This window comes from Giraffa tippelskirchi, chromosome 5 (genome assembly GCF_054371585.1).
Source record: "Giraffa tippelskirchi isolate mGirTip1 chromosome 5, T2T-mGirTip1v1.2.pri, whole genome shotgun sequence".
NCBI lineage: Eukaryota > Metazoa > Chordata > Mammalia > Artiodactyla > Giraffidae > Giraffa > Giraffa tippelskirchi.
Window position 1 is genome coordinate 88,113,519 of NC_137279.1, and position 19,398 is coordinate 88,132,916.

Here is a 19,398-nt window from a genome sequence, read left to right on the forward strand (position 1 = left end):
GGGCTGGGGCAGAGCTCAGGAGAAGAGTTCTAAGTTGGTTTTGTGAGTCACTGTGTATTCTGAGCATCCGCCCACTTGAAGCGAACTTCGCAAGTTTAGCTTGTGGGAACTATCAGACCAGGTCCAGGGGCTGGGGCTTCCTCAACGACCTTGCTAGCGTTCAGCTGACGAGAACATCCTCAAGCTGAGGAAACTGTGGCTGAAGCGAGACTGAGTTCTGCTCCCTGTCACCCTTCTGCTAATGGGTGGCTGCTGAGCTTGTGCAGAGCAGAGTATCTGGTGGGAGAGGAGCTGGCTTGACCCCTCTGTCAGCATCCTACATCTGTTCTGTGGGGATGCTGGGGCAAGTGCTCTCCCTCACACTCCTCCTGCTCGTCAAGGGACATCAGGGTCAAGGTAAGGAGGCCCAGCCTGGTAGGGGTGGGCTGCCATGGACCAGGCGCTGTGGCCTTCAGGGAAATCAGGATGTGAGCCTCTGGATTGTGCTGCTTACATATTCACCTGGACCTGTGACTCAGAGCAGCTCCCTGCAGCTCTGGGCAGGCTGGGTCAGACAGCAAAGGCTGGCAGTGGGTTGGGAGGTCCTTGAGAAGTGTGCATCTGGCCATGCCATCAGCAATCCAGGCCACTTTGGCAAGGTGAGTCCTTCCCACTGGCTTCTGTTTTCCTTTCCATCTAGGGGGAGAAAGTGTCCTTCCTGCTGGCTGTAAGAATGAAATATCCTCTCATTTGCTGCAGTTGCCAAAAGAGAGAAGCACCAGCCGTGAACTTGGGTTTCTCAAAGAAAGTCGGGTGGTTCTGGAGCTCAGAGACTGACAGATTATTCTCTGAGGCAGGAAAGTTGAGCCCTGGCAAGAAATAGGGGGGTGGAGTGTGGGGAGGGGGATAGGAGGCATGAGACGAAGGCCCGAACAGAGGCTTTACTTGCAAGGGCTGGTCCCTCTCCATCAACTCTGTCAGCAGCCCAGAGGCCAAGGGAGCCTGAGAATTATTAGGGAAATATTGGCTGCAGGCTTCCCTAGTGGCTCAGATGGTAAAGAATCTGCCCGCAATGAGGGAGACTGGGGTTCTATTCCTGGATTGGGAAGATACTCAAGAGAAGGGAATGGCTACCTACTACAGTATTCTTGCCTGCAGAGTTTTGTGCACAGAGGAGCATGGCAGGCAGAATTCCATGGGATCACCAAGAGTTGAAGGTGACTGAGTGACTAACACTTTCACTTTGGCTGGGGACAGGGGGCGGGAAAGGGAAGAGAAGGAGACAGTATTAGGAAGTTCCATAGCAAACTGAAAACTCTCAGCTGGGCCCTGAGCCAACAAATGAGGGGGCAGGGAATCTCAGTGAGGGGTGCTCCCTCTTTCTCTCCAACCTTGTCTAGGATGCTCTGAAACTTGGAGCCTGCATTTTAAATCAGTAACTCTTTGCGGGGCATGGTGAATGGAGGCCGAGTGAGAGGAAGGCACACTTGGTTGCAAAGGGAGGAAACTGAGACACAGGGAAGTGTTTGTTTACGGCCTGTTACAAGCCTTCCCTGGGTACCCAGTTCAATCACTGAGCCCCTGGCACTCAGAAGTCCTTCAAGAAGATACATTCTAGGCTCTGACATTTGTATGAGTACAGGTAGAGTGGGGCAGGGTATGATGAGGAGCAGGGAGCAGAGAGAGAAGTCTGGAGCCTGGGGCTCATGTGTGTGGGCTGGGCAGATCCAAAGATGCAGGATCCCAGGCAAGAAAGCTAGATTAGAACCTTGAAAGCCAAGGTAGGATTCCCAGGGTTTGATGCTTGGCTTTGGGAGTGCAGGAACAGAAGGTCGGGCTGACTCTGAGATCATGAGCCTACGTGATGCTCCCTCCATCCTTGCGGCAGTCTCTGGGCATGGCCATGCCAAATTCATTGCAGGGGGAAGCCAGATGAGTGATTCTTTTAACACTGAAAGGGATGGACTTGGGCCTTAACGGAAATTTTCTCTCTTCTTGCTATATACTGTGTCTGTGGGGCTGGGCTTGTGTAAGTTGACTGAAACTGCTATAGTCATTTGTTTCGATTTTTAAACTTCTTAGTGTAAAATAATTTTTACATTTCAGGGAAGTTGCAAGAATAGTACAAAGAATTCTTGTATTTCCTTCACCTAGATTCACTAGTTGTTAACATTTTATCACATTTGCTTTCTCTTTCTCTCCAAATATATGTATGTGCGAATAGCTGTATAATAATTATTATTTTTGTGGAATATTCAAGGGTAAATTACAGACATCATCCCTTTTACTCTTAACTATTTTAGCACACATCTTTGAAAAACAAGAATGTCCCCATATCATGATATCAGCACAGTTATAAAATTTGGTAAATTTAACATCAATGCAATCAAATATATAATACATATTTAAATATTACCAAATGTCCCCCCAGTGCTGTGTGCGTGCTTTCTAAGTCACTTAAGTTGTGTCCGGCTCGGTGTGACCCTATAGACGTAGCCCATTGGGCTCTTCTGTCCATGAAATTCTCTAGGCAAGAATACTGGAGTGGGTTGCCATGCCCTCCTCCAGGGGATCTTCCCAACCTAGGGATCGAACCCACATCTCCTAGTCTCCTGTATTGGCAGGTGGGTTCTTTACTATTAGAACCACCTGGGAAGCCCCAGATGTGCTATATAACATCTTTTTTCTCATCCAGAATCCAACCAGGATCATGTATTGCATTCAGTTATTATGTCTATTTTTTAAACTATTTATTTATTTGGCTGTATCGGGTCTTACTTGTGGTGCAAAGGATCTTCTTCGCTTTACGTGGATCTTTCATCGCAGCACATGAACTAAACTCTCTACTAGCAGTTGTGTCTCTCAGGCTTCAGTACCTGAGACACACAGGCTTAGTGGCTCCAAGGTACGTGGTATCTTAGTTCCTCAACCAAGGATCACACCTGTGTCACCAGCATTGCAAGGCAGATTCTTAACCACTGGACCAGGGAAGTTCCAGTTGTTGTGTCTTTTTGGTCATCTTTAATCTACAGTCATTCCCTAAACTTTCTTTGTATTTCATAACATCAACATTTTTGGAGTACAAGTCAGTTGTTTTCTAGAGAGTTCTACAATCTGAGTTTGTCTGATGTTTTGTTATAAGACTCAGGTCATGCATTTTTGGCAGGAATACCACAAAAGTGTCTTTTTCAGTGCATCCAACCTGGAGACACAATGAGAGTGAGACTTTTTTTTCTAAAACTTGGTTTACTGAAAAATTCAATATGCATCACATATGTGTAAGAAGTTCATATTATGCTTTGCAAATGTCTTCCAAAGCTTCCTCACTTCTCATAGAGTAAAAGCCATACATTTTACAACGGTCCATGTGATCCAGCCTCCCTGACCATTACCTCTTCTTCTCTGCTCTTTTCACTGCATTTCAGTCACACTGACCTGAGGGCCCTCACACTTGTTTCACTGGGGGCTTTGCACTGTTTTCTACTTGGAATGCTGCTTCCTCCTCATTTTCTCTGAGGCTTGCTTCCTTATCCTGCTCAGATACTACCTCCGCAATGATATCTTTCCCACTAAAAATAGCTCCTCCATCTTGCAACACCCTGTCTCCCTCTTGGTTTATTTTTCTCTGTATGCTCATCTCCATTTTACATACTATATGTTTATTTTTGTTTCATTTTCTGTCTCCCAGTTTCCACTTCACCTTATTAGAATGTAAGATCCATGAAGGCAGGGCTTTTGTTTTTGTTCACTCCTGTATCTCCAACATCTTGAGCAGTATCTGGCACAAGTATATCCTCAATAAATATTTATTGAATGAGTGAATACTTTAAATAATACATAGAAAAAGTGAGTTTATTGGCCTACCAGAAAGTTTCATTGGGAAAATAGTTTTAAATTTTAAAGCATGTACTATCTCTGTGGCCTTGAGGAAGTTAACCAACCTCTTGTTTCTCAGTTTTTCATTCAAAACATGAAATTAAGAGTGGTGCCTGCTTCCTAGGGGATGTGTTAGGATTAGATGAGATACAATATATAAAGTGCTTAGAGAAATGTTGAGTTATTATAATAACTCCAAACTGAACGTTCATGCTATTCAGCTCTTTGGAAGCAGGGCATATGTTTCACTTAGTTTTGTAGTCAGAGTGAAGAAGAGAGAGATTATTTGGTAATCCTTTGTTGAACTCTAATTAATTGAATAGAAAGTGAGTTAGAGAATGTTGAGATAAGATGATAAAGTTTTAAGTGTGACCCTTTTCTGAGGGTTTCTCGTTGTCATAACCAAGATCTTAGGGAGACTTCAACATTTTTTCTTTTACTATTGCTATATGAAGATATTTTTGACATAAAGATCTTTGAATTAGATGGATAGATTGATATTGCACAGTCTTAAAAGAACTTTTATGTTTTATTTTATTAAAACAAGTATTTATTAAAGCTGATTTTGAGTTTTCATGGAAAAAACACACAGATAAGCAGTGCACAGGCATTTTTTATTCAAAAAATGACTAATACATTTATTTCTCATAGAGTCCTGTGTATGTAATTTCATATGCAGGTATGCTCTGTAAATTTGTGTCTTTATTCTCTTAAAGTTTCTGACAATTTATCAATGTTATATACCTTCTAGATGGCTACCATGTTGAATTTTTTTGGAAAATGTTTTAGCAGTTTGTGTCACTTGCTTCTCTTTTTGCTTTTATTTGTTTATTTAAATCAGAGGATAGTTTCTTTATAATGTGTTAGTTTCTGCTGTACAACAACTTGAATCAGTTATAAGTATACATATATAGACGTCAACATTTTTAACTTAAGGCAACATGTATTTAAGACATTGAAGCACGTGATTATACTGTACTGTAAAATAGTCTGTTTTCACAATAGCATCTCCCTCTCTATTCCCATTCCTTCCCTGGATATGTTTTGAGCAGCTCTGCACCAGGTGCTGGACTAGAAACTGAGGATTCAGATGTGAATAAGTATACAACTCCTATGTTCACAGAGCCTACACCATTTACATCAATTAACATACAATTACAGCTGTGATTAGTGCACAACAAAGTGCCTAACACAGCAAGTGCTCAAAACATGTTAGTTGAGAAAATAAATGAATTCTTTTCAGACATCTTAGAGGAAGACTGGGATATTTTTGGGTCAGATATGTTGTGGAGCAAGGAACTTCAAATCACCGCTCATAAGAGTGGACTTGAGTCCTAAAGTTCAGTTTAAACCCTAAATTCAGATTTTGGCTATGCATTCTGAGGAAACTCTAAAGGACACACCAGTTTCATCCATCTCAGTAGAACCGATTCAAATGTATTTTTTTTAATGGCTGAGTAATATTCCATTGTGTATATGTACCACAGCTTCCTTATCCATTCGTCTGCTGATGGACATCTAGGTTGCTTCCATGTCCTGGCTATTGTAAACAGTGCTGCGATGAACATTGGGGTACACGCGTCTCTTTCAATTCTGGTTTCCTCGGTGTATATGCCCAGCAGTGGGATTGCTGGGTCATATGGCAGTTCTATTCCCAGTTTTTTAAGGAATCTCCACACTGTTCTCCATAGTGGCTGTACTAGTTTGCATTCCCACCAACAGTGTAAGAGAGTTCCCTTTTCTCCACACCCTCTCCAGCATTTATTGCTTGTAAACTTTTGGATAGCAGCCATTCTGACTGGTGTGAAATGAGGAGAATAGCATTGAAACATGTATATTATCATATGTGAAACAGAACACCATTCCATGTTCGATGCATGTGACAAGGGCTCAGGGCCGGGGCAATGGGATGATCCAGAAGGATGGGATGGGGAGGGAGGTGGGTGGGGGGTCCAGGAAGGGGAACACATGTAAACCCATGGCTGATTCATGTCAATGTATGGCAAAAACTATTACAATATTGTAAAGTAATTAGCCCCCAACTAAAATAAATAAATTTATAAAAACAAAAAACAAAAAAACAAACAAAAAAAAATAAAGGACACACCAGAGACTGCAAGGTTTGAGGTGAGATGTGCTCGACAAAAAATTAAATAAATAAGGGCAGGGACAGCATCTTACAGACAGCTCTGAAGGCTGCAGACTGTTCCTGTAGGTTGTGTTGAAACTTTCACTTCTCAGGTGGGAGTCACTGATTGCATATGCTTTGACTGGGATCCGGGCAAGTTCTAAGAAGACTGGATTCATTTTTGTCCATCTTTTCCTCTTTGCACTTCCCCTCAAACAAAGCATGAACAGTGAAGTTCCTGTGTATAGGAGAGAGATGAGGACTCAGGAAACTCAGGGCTGCAGCACTACCAGAGGGAGCCAGTTCTGTAGAAATATCTCCAGAGGTAGCTGAACCATTGTCTTCATGATATGTGTGCAGAGAAGTGCACACCATTGTAAACATACATTTTAATGAGTTATTGTTAAGTGAATACATCCATGTATCTACCACATGCTCTCTCCCTTTGTTATCTCCTCTGTCTTCCACAAATATAACTACTCTTTTGACTTCGAGCATCATAGGTTAGTTTTGCCTGTATATAAATGGAATCATAATTATGTACTCTTGCATTTGGCTTCTTTTGCTCAACATCTGATGAGATTTATCTCTGTTTTCACTTGTAGCTGGTTGTTTTCATGGCTGTATTCTACTGTATGACTGTACAATAGTTTATTCATGTATTCTACTATTGATGAACCTTTGAGTTGTTCCCAGAGTTTTCTCCCTATTATAATCACACTGCTATGAGCCATTTTTCTTTCTTCTTTCTTTGGCTGTGCTGTGTGGAACTCAGGATCTTGGTTCTTGACCAGAGATCAAACTTGCACCTTCTGCAGTAGAAGTACAAAATCTAAAGCACTGGACAGCCAGGGAAGTCCCCTGTGAGCCTTTTTGTGCAGGCATGTCTTTTGGATGTATCTCTGGGGGTACAATCCCTGGGTATGTATATATACATCTAGCAGATGCTGCCAAACTCTTTTCCAAAGTGGCTGAACCAAGCAGTGTGTGAGAGTTCCAAGTAGCTTCAGGGTCACCGGCTTTGTGTTCTCAGACCTGCAAATGGGAAATGAAAGCACAGGGCTGTGTAGCCTGAAAGGTGAAAGTAAAAGCCAGGGGAACCACATATCTGTGGCTTGTCTGGTATTCTGCACGAAATTCCTACAAAGAGTCACTTCTGAGAACTGAATTTAATTAATTATTTAATCAAATGAACATTTCATTAAACCCTTCCTATGTTCCAAGAACTATGTAAGATTTTGTAGAGGAAACAAAGATGAAACACAATTTGGTTCTATCCTTAAGAATCTTTCAGACAGAGGAAGATAGGCCTGTACAATATCAACTCTGAGGGAAGACAGAAAATGCTACGTGTCGCTGACAGGTAGATTAAACTCAAGCACAAAGAGTGCAGAGAAGATGGAAATTCCTTCTAGGTAGGGACACTGGGGAAGTGGCCTTGAAGGATAAGCAAGAGTTCAGGATGAGACTTCTCTGGTGGTCCTGTGGTTGAGAGTTTGCCTTGCAATGCAAGAGACACAAGTTCGATTCCTGGTCCGGGAAGATGCCACATGACACAGAACAACCAAGGTCCTGTGCCAACACTACTGAAGCCTGAGCACCTAGAGCCCATGATCTGCAATAGGAGAAGCCACTGCAATGAGAAGCCCGGATACTACAGTTAGAGAGTGGCCCACGCTCACCACAACTAGAGAAAGCCTGAGCGTAGGAACAAAGACCCGGCACAGCCAAAAATAAATACATAAATAAATAATAATAATAAAAATAAGAGTTCAGGAGAGAGGAGTAAGGTAGAAGGACAAGCTAAGCAGAGGGAAGAGCCAAAACAGAAGTAGGGAAAACACAGATTTGAGCAAGGAAACATGAGAAGCAAACATGCATTTATCTTGGAGAAAGACAGTATTACAAATGGGATGATTCAGTTAACTGATACAAAGAGTGGGACCTAGGCTAGGTAAATTTGACGGGGGGTCATGTGGCGGGGGGAGTTGCTTTGTCTGAGAGGAGCAGTCAGTAGGAAGCTCCCAAGGGTGGGGCTAGGCTGAGAAGAAGAGAGGTGAGAAAGTGGGTTGTGGACCTGGAGGGTATTTTATGTACTTTATAATTTTGCCTTGACTAGAGCCAGACCTGCCCCAGCACTTTGGGGAACTCACTGAGCTTTATCCACTCAGTCCACATCAGGAACCCCTTCTGTTGCCTCACCCCATACCTGGTGTCATAACTCAGAACTGAGAAAACCTCAACATCCTTTGCTGGCTAGGGGAAGTTATACTTCTCTGAAAGTTGTATTTTCTCTCTCCTGCCCCCTCTCCTGGTGCTCAGGCCTCACCCTTCCTCCCACCTCACCTTCCTCAGACCAGCACGTCCACATGAGAGGAAGCTGAGCTGACTGTGGACACTGCATGGCTCTGGAGGCAGCAGCTCCTACACCCAAACTTTACTGCTGAGCAGGACTCATTGCTGAGTTGGGTCTGCTCCTTAATTTTCTTCCACACTGGCTACCCTCTCCTTCCTTAGGAGGCAGTGCAGCTAATTACTTGACCTCCGCCCTCCCTCTGCAGAGTTGTTTCACCCCATTCTTTCTTAACCACCGGAAAAGGGGCCTTGAAGTTGCTGAGCACTAGCAACGGAGGTGGCAGCAGCCCTGGGGCCTCCTCTGACCACCGGAACCTGCTGTGGCCTCTCCTCTCTGAACACCCCACCACTTGTCAGGGCCACCTCTACCTCTCACTAAGAATGTGAGAACTTCTGTTGAGTTACCTTTCCACACTGGCATTTATTGTCTCTCTTTGGCATGTATGGCCCTCAGGGACAGGGACGAGGTCTTTCTGCATCAGTTACACGCCCACTCACCTTTTTGCTGTATCCCTCCCACTGCAACCTCACCCCATCTGCCTCCCTGTCCAGCCCTGCCTCACCCTGAAATATCTTCCTTTCCCCCACACTGGGCTGTTGAGGGCTGCAAAAGAATATTCAACAACAAACAGCAACTTCAGACTGAGAGTCTTCAATTTCAGCTGGGTCCACAGGTGTCCTAGGAATCCTTGTTTCTGATCTATAGCTTTCCCCATTCTCCAAAGAGGTGATTCCAAACCTTCACTGTCTCTTCAAGATCCTATTCCATCATCACAACCTCTATTGGCCTAACTCTCCTTCTCCAAGGAAATGAAGATCCCAGTTAGGGATTCTGCCAACCCCATCAACAATCCCATAATGTCACCTGACCTCACCTTATCTCCCTTAAGTGACCACACTCACCTCTGCTCTGTGTTAGGGAGCTCTCCTCCTGTCCTTGGTCAGTCCTTGTGCTCTGGACATCATGGCTTTTTCTGGGAGGCCATCCGGAACCTGCCCAGTCCATGATATCTCTGATCTTTCTTCAACTGCTCCTTTTCTGTTGGTTCTCCACTCTTAGTTCATTATCCTGACATTTGAAAATCTATGTTGGAATACCACCCAGTTTTCCCCTCCCGTATTTTTCTTTCCCAAGTGTCTCTTTTACTACTCATACAGAACAGTTTCCTCCTGGTACCTCTGGTCACTGAAGGTGTATGTGTTTTTTTCCCCACACCAAGGAATTTTCTGTGACACCAGCTGGGTGTCCTACAATTTGACTCAGTTCTGACACCATCTGCCCAGAGACAGAGTTAGAGCTCACAGGTTAAGGGCTCTGTTCCCACAAGATTGCCTCCCCCTGATATTTCAGACACCAGTCTCAAGCCCAGGTTGTAGATCAGAGGTTCCAGTGACCTCGTCCTCTGGTTCAATTAATTTGCTAGAGCAGCTCACAGAACTCAAGGAAATACATTTCCCAGTTTATTAAGTAATATGAAAAAAGGTATAGATGAACAGCCAGATGAAGAGATCCATAGGGCAAGGTATGAAAAGGAGCTTCTGTTCCCTTGGAGTTGGGGTTCACCAAGCTGGAAGCTCCACCAAACTCATGCTATTGGGATTTTGTGAGGGCTTCTTCACTTAGATGTGATCAGTTATTAATTATTAGCTCCTATTAACTCCATTTCCATTCTCTGTTCCTCCTTTGAAGGATGGGGAATGTGACTGAAAATTCCAAGCTTTTAATCATGTCTTGGCCCTTTATTTTTTGCCCAGCCCCTCCAACCCAAGAATCCACCCTGAGTCACCTTTTAAAATATTTTTTAAAAAATTATTTATTTATCTTACTTTTTGGCTGCACTGGGTCTTCATTGCTGCCTGCAGGCTTTTCTCTAGTTGTGGAGGGTGGAGGCTGCTCTCTAGCTGTGGTGTGGGGGCTTCTCATTGCAGTGTCTTCTCTTGTTGCAGAGCATGTGCTCTAGAGTGTGTGGGCTTCAGTAGTTGTTGCGTGTGGCCTTAGTCGTCCTGCGGCTTGTGAGATCTTACCCGAGTAGGGATTGAATCTGTGTCCCCTGCATTGGCAGGTGGATTCTTAACCACTGGACCACCAGGGAAGTCCCTAGTCATTTTAATAAAATAAAGGATGCTCCTGGTGCTCTTCTTACAAAGGAATTTACACAGGTTTTAGGAGCCCTGTGTCAGTGATGGGGTCAAAGACTAAATACTAAAGCAAAAGATGCCTTTATCACTGGGAAATTACAAGGATCAGAAACTCTGTGCCAGGAACGGGGGGTGGAGAGAGACTTTTATGTATATAAAAATGACATATATATGTGTATATAAATATATATGATGTACATATGTGTATATTTCCATTACCTCACAAAAACCAAACCCACAAAGCAAAATAACCCCTGATGTTCCTCCTGTGGTAGTTTCTTTCCTAGCTCTTTTTTATTTGGAGACAGACCCTTTGTAAGTGTACAAACTGATACAATTCACATGAAAGTAAAAGAAAATAGAATAGTGTAATTTAAAAATGACCACAAAGGCAGCATAGCATCAGAAGTGTAGATCACACATTTGATTCCTTAAGTATTTAATAGTCTAGTCTATAGCTTAGTCACTCCTTGTGTACTTTCTATTCAATTTTGTCACAATGAAGGAGAACTGGAATGAAGGCTCTATCTCCATAATTTATTTTATTTTTTGACTTGCACACACTGTCAAATACATTTATTTATTTATTTTAAATTTATTTTATTTATTTGTTTTGGCTGCGCTGGGTCTTCTTTGCTGCTTGTGGGCTTTCTCTAGTTGTGGAGGGCGGGGGCTATTCTCTAGTTTCGGTATGCAGGCTTCTCATTGTGGTGGCTTCTCTTGTTGCAGAGCACAGGCTGTAGGAGCACAGGCTTCAGTAGTTGCAGAACGCCGGCTCAGTAGCTGTGACTTGCTGGCTGTAGGGCACGTGGGCTTCAGTAGTTGCGGCACAGGGTCTCAGTTGTGGCTCACGGGCCCTAGAGCTTGCAAGCTTCAGTAGTCATGGTGCACTGGCTTAGCTGCTCCTCATCATGCGGGATCTTCCAGGATCTGGGATCAGACCTGTGTCCCTGCATTGGCAAGTGAACTCTTATCCACTGCACAACCAGGGAAGTCCTGAAGACTCCATGTTTTGATCTGGTGGTGGTTATACAGGAGTTTATAATTATTCATTATATTATATGTTTATATCTTAGGCACACTTTAATATTTGTGCTACCTCTCAATTTTAAAAAAGGTAAAAGTAAAACAAAACCATCGTAACCCTCTAAAATTAAACTCATGTTCTATCACTCCATTCTCCAAACCTGTTGGAGAGAGTTTTTGGGCCATCCTTAGCAGACCTGTAAGTCAGAGACATGGGTGTCCACAGATATGCTGCTGCTCTGTCTCTGATGCCCTCTTCCATACACCTTTCTCTATCTCCCTGGCAGGTGTGGATGCCCCAGGAAACAGCTAGTCATCTCCTCTGGGAAGCCGTTCTTAATGCCCCAGGGAAAAATAATGCATGCTTTCCTTATGCTTGTGTCGCACCTTGGGCATACCCCCGTAGCACAGCTCATATCAAGTCTTTGGTTATTTTAGGTCTATATTCCTCTAGACTGTATGCATAGTAAAACAGAGATTATAACTTTTCTTTTATGTCTTTGCCCAGTGCCCTTAATAATCCTATTCTGTAAAATAGTGATATTGCAAATATCTACTTGCAGATACGATATGAGCAACAATAATCATAATAGATGCCAGCTCTGAGCAACCTAGAGAGCTTTCTTTGGTGTATTGGCTGAACTTCTTCTCTGGCTTTGGGCCAGTAAGCTGCTTTCATGCATGTGCTAGTAGCTGTGGCTCTTCACAGCTTCCATATTATCCTTACATGCTTCTGTTTTGGTCCTGTTCTCTTCTTACTATTTGGCTTTCATACCTTATTTAAAATCATGCCCTGCTCTATAAATTTTGGTTTTGTATCAAGGACTTCTGGAACCCGTCCTTGAGAGCCCTTAAACTTGTTTTTTTTTGGCTGCATCGGGTCTTAGTTGAGGTATGTGAGGTCCTTCCTTGTGGCTCCTGGGTTTCTCTAGTTGTGGCCCATTAATTGCCCTATGGCATGTGAGATCTTAGTTCCCCAACCAGGGGTCAAACCCACATTCCCTGCACTGGGAGGTGAACTCTTAACCACTGGACCACCAGGAAAGTCCAAAACTTGGCTTTTATTATTGCTCTTGGAGTTACCACCCATGGAATACTCAAGAGCCATCTGCAGTCTGAGTTCTTTACTACCTTGCGTGTGTGCTCAGTTGCTTCAGTCATGTCTGACTCTTTGTGACCCTCTGGACTGTAACCTGCCAGTTTCTTCTGCCCATGGGATTCTCCAGACAAGAATACTGGAGTGGGTTGCCATGCCCTTCTCCAGGGGATCTTTCCCACCCAGGGATCAAACCTGTGTCTCTTCTGTCTCCTGCACTGGCAGATGGATTCTTTACCACTGAGCCACCTGGGAAGCCCTTCCTTTAGCACTTGCTTGTTATGTACCGGGTGCATTTCCATCTTTCCCTATACCATTCTGTTCACGATTCTCCCCAACCCTACTTGCCTGGGATAATCTCTTGGATGTAATATTTTAAAAAAATTGTCTCCTGCTTCCATAGTCTGTGAAGGTGATGTCCTGTTTCTAGAAAATTAAGACTTATGATATATATGTATTTCCATCTCTCTTAATTCTATCTCTAATATTCTGCCTAAGGGCTGCAACTTCTGCTTGATTCCCTGTCCCCAGAGGGCCCTTGAAGCTGTGGTTCTTCCTCCTTGGAATGCTTTTTCTATAGCTCTCCTCCCGGTTGAATTCTTCATATCTTTCATTTCTTAGCTCAAATGTCACCTTCTCTGGCCATGAATCTACCAATTATTCTGTTACATTATCTTTTAAAACTACTTTCGTGGCACTTATGCTTCTCTGAAAGGATCTTGTTTCATTTTTCTCTTATTTATGGTGTATAACCCAACTGAAGTGTAAGCTTCATGAGTACAGGGATCTTGTCTCTCTTGCTCACTTTTCTAGTTCAATGTCCCTGAACAGTGGTTCTCAATTTTGTTCCCCAAGGGACAATTGGAAATGTCTAAAACATTTTTTGTTGTTGTTGTCACGACTGGGGCAGGGGTGCTGGCATCTAGTGGGCAGAGGCCAGGGATGATATTACATATCCTTATGATTCACAGGCCATCTCCCCGTCCCCTGCAACAAGGAGTTAACAGGCCCCAAAGATCAAGAGTTGAGATTAACATATCTTCCCTAGAACAATGTCTGACACATAGAGAATATTCAATAAATACTTGTTGAATACAGGAGTGAATAGTCTTCTCATTGCCTCAAAGGAGCTCACTGATTCTTATACCTGGAACATGGGTTTAGGAAATCTTCATCAATCTGTAAATTTACCTAGCCTACTTTCTAGTCTGTTTCACCTGTGAAAGTTTCCGATCCACTGATTTCTGGTTGTCATTTGAGTTAAGTATCAGGAAGACTTTTCTAATAATTAGCTAAAAGGAGATTTAGAAATCTGTTTTTCCACTCTTGCTCTGGTAATGTTTCCACAAGTGGCAATATCACACTTTGCTCTTATCAAAGTACATATGACTTAGTTAAATGACCAAAACAGCTCCCTGAGGGGTAGTAATTACTCCTTTTTTAATATTTTATCAAAATATAAGATATAGTAATATACAAAAAATTTAAGCAAACAGCTTGATGAACTTTAAAAAATTTATATTACAATGTTATATTATTTTCTGCTGTGCAGCAAAGTGAATCAGCCATAAGAATATATTCCCTCCCCCCTTTTTTTATTTCCTTCCCATTTGGTCACCACAGACACTGAATAGAGTTCCCTGTGCTCTACAGAAGGCTCTCATGAGTTATCTGTTTTATACATAGTATCAATAGTGTGTGTGTGTCAGTCCCAATCTCCCAGTTCATTCCTCCCTCCCTTCCCTGTTTAGTGTCCATACATTGGTTCTCTACTTCTGTGTCTCCTGCTTTGCAAATAGGTTCTAGATTTCACATATATGTGAAATGTGTTAGTATATGTGTTAGTATATGATATTTGTTTTTTTCTTTCTAACTTACTTCACTCTGTATGACAGTCTCTAGGTCCATCCACATCTGCGCTGTCTGTCCAAATAGAGCAATTTCATTCCTTTTGATGGCTGAGTAGTACTGCATTGTATATACATGCCTCATCCTCTTTATCCATTCCTCTGCTGATGGACATTTAGTTTGCTTCCATATTCTGACTGTTGCAAACAGTGCTTCAGTAAACACTGGGCGCATGTATCTTTTGGAATTATGGTTTTCTCAGGTATATGCACAGAAGTGGGATTGCTGGGTCACATGGCAACTCTATTAAGAACCTTCATACCATTCTTCATAGCGGCTACACCAAACCACATTCCCACCAACAATATAAGAGGATTTCCTTTTCTCCACATCCTCTCCAGGATTTATTGTTTGTAGATATTTTGATGATGGCCATTCTGACCAGTGTGAGGTGGTAACTCATTATAGTTTTGATTTGTGTTTCTCTTAATTATTAATGATGTTTAGCATCTTTTCATGTGTTTATTGTCCAACTGTATGTTTTCTTTGCAGAAATGTCTATTTAGGGTTTCCACACATTATTGATTGGATTGTTCTTTTGATATTAAACAATGTTTTAATATTTTGGAGATTAATCCCTTGTCAGTTGCTTCATTTGCAAATATTTTCTCCCATCCTGAGGATTTTCATTTGTCTTGTTTATGGTTTCCTTTGCTGTGCAAAAGCTTTTAAGTTTGGTTGGGTCCCATTTATTTATTTTTATTTTATGTTTTCATTACTTTAGGTGGTGGGTGAAAAAAGATCTTGCTGTGGTTTATGTCAGAGAGTGTTCTGCTTATGTTATCCTCTGAGTTTTATAATATCTGGCCTTACATTTAGGTCTTTAATCCATTTTGAGTTTATTCTAATATATGGTGTTAGGGAATATTCTAATTTCATCCTTTTACATGTAGATGAACTTTTACATATGTATGTACATGCAACCACCACCCATCTCAAGAAGTAAAACATTAATAACCATGCTGATAAGATCCATCCACATTTTTGCTTGTAGAGTAGTTTATTCTTTTTCATTGCTGTGTAATTTTCCATTATATGAATATAACATGATGTATTTACTCAGTTAATGGTGACTGATATTGGGGATTTTCCCCCTTCTTGAATTATTATGAATAAAGCCATTATGAGCATTCTTGTATACCTTTTCTTGAGTATTCACAAATTCTTCTCGGCCATAGGGCATATGTAACTTTAGTTTTAAAAGATATTGTCAGTTTTCCAAAGTGATTGTGCCAATTTGCACTCTCCCTAGCAATAAATGAGAGCCTCAATTGCATCTCATCCCTGTGAACACTTGGAATTTTCAGTCTTTTAGCCATCTTGGTGCAGATATAGTAGTCTCATCATTTTCTGATAACCAACAATTTGGGGATCTTTTTGCTGCTTTTTTACCAACTGGGTATCAGTTTTTTGTCAAGTGTCCGCCCCAGTCTTCTGCCAGTTTTTGTTGGGTTGTCAATTATAAACAGGCATACCTCATTTTACTGAACTTCATGTTATTGCGCTTTGCAGTCATTGAGTTTTTTATAAATTGAAGGTTTACGTCAACCCTGTGTCACACAAGTCTATTAGATCCATTTTCCCAGCAGCAGCATTTGCTCACTTTGTGTCTCCTTGTCACATTTGGGTAATTCCCTCAATATTTCAAATGTTTTCATTACTATCATATTTGTAATGATGATCAGTGATCAGTGACCTTTGATGTCATTATTGCAATTGTTTTGGGTTGCCACAAACTGCACTCATATAAGATGGTGAATGCAATTAATTGTTAAAATGACAACAAAGGATTCAGATTATTACATAAACTTAGTTGATTAAGCAGCAGCAGGGTTTGAAAGGACTAACTTCAATTTTAGAAGAAGTTCTACTGTGGGTAAAATGCTATCAGACAGCCTTGCCTGCTACAGAGAAATCATTTGTTAAAGGAAGAGTCAATCCATGTGGCAGAGCCTGACTCCCCTTCTCTAACCCACTAACCCCCATCTGAGTGGAGACTGCTCTGATGTGCATGGTGTGAGGGTGTGTTCTAACTTTACTGATTTATATTCAACTGTCAAAATTTCCCAGTACCACTGACTGAAGAAGTTGTCTTTTTCTCATTCTGTATTCTTGCCATCTTTGTTGAAGATTAATTGACTGAAGATATGTAGATTTATTTCTGGGCTTTCTAGTCTGTTCCATTGATCCATATGTCTGTTTTTGTGCCAGTACCACACTGTTCTGCTTACTGTAGCTCTGTCGTGTTTATCTGAAACGTGGGAAAGTTATACCTCCTGCTTTGTTCTTTTTCTTGAATATTGCTTTGGCTATTCTGGGTTTTTTATGATTCCATATAAATTTTAAGATTATTTGTTCTAGTTTGGTGAAAAGTGTCAAGAGTAATTTGGCAGGGATTGTATTAAATCTATAAATTGCTTTGGGTAATATGCCCAGTTTAACAATATTAATTATTCTAATCCAAGAGTATGAGATATCTTTCCATTTCTTGAAATCATCTTTAATTTCCTTTATTAATGTTTTATAGTTCTCAGCATACAAGTCTTTTACCTCTTTGGTCAGGTTTATTCCTAAGTAATTTTTTTTGTTTTGGGGAGTGATTTTAAAAGGTATTGTTTTTTTCTTTTTTACATTCCCTTTCTGATGTTTCATTGTTAGTGTAATGAAATGTAACTGATTTCTCTGTATTAATCTTGTATTCTGTTACCTTGCTGAATTCATCTGTTACTTCTAGTTGTTTTTGTGTGGAGTCTTTGGGTTTTCTACATATAGTATTTTGTCATCTGCATATAATAACAATCTTACATCTTTCTTTCCAATTTGGATAGCTTTTATTTCTTTTTCTTGTTGGATTGCTGTGTCTAGGACTTCCAATACCATATTGAATAGAAGTGGTGAAAGTCGGCATTTTTGTCTTATTCCAGATTTTAGTGGGAAGGCTTTCAGGTTTTCACCATTGAGTATTATGTTACTATAGCTTTGTCATAAATGACTTTTATTATGTTGAGATATAGTCCCTCTATAACCAGTTTGGTAAGGGTTTTTTTTTTTTTAATATCATGAATGGATGTTGAATTCTGTCAAATGCATTTCCTGTGTCTATTGAGATAATCATGTGGTTTTGTCTTTCCTCGTATGAATGTGGTGTATCACATTGATTGATTTATGTATGTTGAACCATTCTCGTGACCCTGGAATGAAAGCAACTTGGTCATAGTGTATGATCCCTTTTTATGTAATGTTGGACTCAGTCTGCTAATATTGTATTAAGGATTTTTGCATCTATTTTCATTAAAGATATTGGCCTGTAATTTTCTTTTGTTGTAGTGTCTTTGTCTGATTTTGGTATCAGGATGATGGTGGTTTTGTAGAATAAATTTGGGGATGTTTTCTCCTCTTAAATTTTTTGGAATAGTTTGAGAAGGATAGGTATAAGTTCTTTTTGGTATGTTTGGTAGAATTCCTTAGTAAAGCTGTCCAGTCTTGGATTTTTGTTTGCAGGGAGTTTTGTTAAATTACAGATTCTATCCACTTACAGATTCTATTTCACAGTTAAATGGTCTGTTTCTTCTTGACTCAGTTTTAGTTGGCTATATGTTTTTAGAAACTTGTTAATTTCTTCCAGTTTGTCCACCTTGCTTGCATATAACTATTCATTGTATTCTCAGTTTAAATTTTTTGTGTGTGTGTGTGGTTTCACTGGTTAAAATGTCTTCTCTTGCATTTCTTATTTTGTTTATTTGGATCCCTCTCTTTTTTCTTCTTGGTGAGCCTGACTAGGGCTCTTGGACTTATTGATCTTTTCTATTGTTTTTTGATCTCTATTTTATTTATTTCCTCTCTGATCTCCTTTATTTTCTTTCTTAAGCTGACTCTGGATTTTTTTTGTTCTTCTTTTTCTAATTCTTTTAGGCTATAGGTAGCTTGGTTGTGATTGTTCTAATTTTTTGAGGTGGGCCTATATTGCTATGAACTCCCCTCTTAGAAGTGCTTTTGCTGCATCTCATAAGGTTATGTTTGTTAACTCACAAGGTTATGATATTATTATATTTGATAGCTCATAAGGTTCTCTCATGAGGTTATAATGTTTGTAAGGTTATGTTTTCATTTTCATTTGTCTATCAGGCTTTTACTGATTTCTTTTTTGATTTCATTGTTGACCCATTGGCTTTTTAGGAGCACATTGTTTAGTCTCCATATGTTTGTTCTTCTCATTTTTTCTTTATGTGAAAAAAGAAACAGTTTCATACTGTTTCAACAGTTTCAAACAGTTTCATACTGTTGTATTCAGAAAAGTTCTCATTTGAGTCAAATTTTCAGTTATTTTATACTTTATTTCTACAATTTTCATTTTTGCTGTTGTTCAATCACTCAGTCATGTCTGACTCTTTGTAACCCCATGGACTGCAGCATGGCAGGCTTCCCTGTCATTTACCATCTCCCAGAGCTTGCTCAGACTCATGTCCATTGAGTCAGTGATTCCATCCAACCATCTCGTCCTAACCATCTCGTCCTCTGTCGTCCCCTTCTCCTCCTGTCTTCAATATTTCCCAGCATCAGGGTCTTTTCTAATGAGTTGGCTAATTTTCATTTGGCTCTCAAAAAATTCATTTTTTCAGGTAATTATTGCTGTATAATGAAGCACCTCCAATCTTAGTAGTTTAAAACAACCACCACTTATTTAGTCAATGGTTCCACTAACTGGCAGCTCAGCTGGGCTCAACTGAGTTATTCTTTTCATTTCAGCTTGCACCATTTATGCAAATACGGTCAGCTGCCAGGTTGGCTGGGGATGGCTATCTAAGATGGCCTCAGCTTGCCCCATGTGATCTCTCATCCTCCAGAAGGCTGAGTCTTGTTTATATGTCAGCTAGACAGGTTTCAAGAGAAC

The 19,398-nt window shown here is 40.9% G+C and overlaps 1 protein-coding gene across 5 annotated transcripts in view; it reads left to right on the forward strand.

The window, feature by feature from the left end:
* The first annotated feature begins 175 nt into the window (after positions 1 to 175).
* Positions 176 to 19,398, forward strand: part of CD244 (CD244 molecule) — a 34,684-nt gene continuing 15,461 nt past the window's right edge. For 4 of the 5 annotated variants that reach the window (XM_081491653.1, XM_081491655.1, XM_081491654.1 and 1 more), the window contains exon 1: positions 176 to 396. In XM_081491653.1, the coding sequence (XP_081347779.1) occupies positions 336 to 396 (61 nt within the window). In that variant the 5' untranslated portion in view covers positions 176 to 335. Of the gene's footprint in view, positions 397 to 679; positions 1,197 to 19,398 lie in introns of all 5 variants that reach the window. The other variant, XM_081491651.1, reaches the window with a different exon arrangement.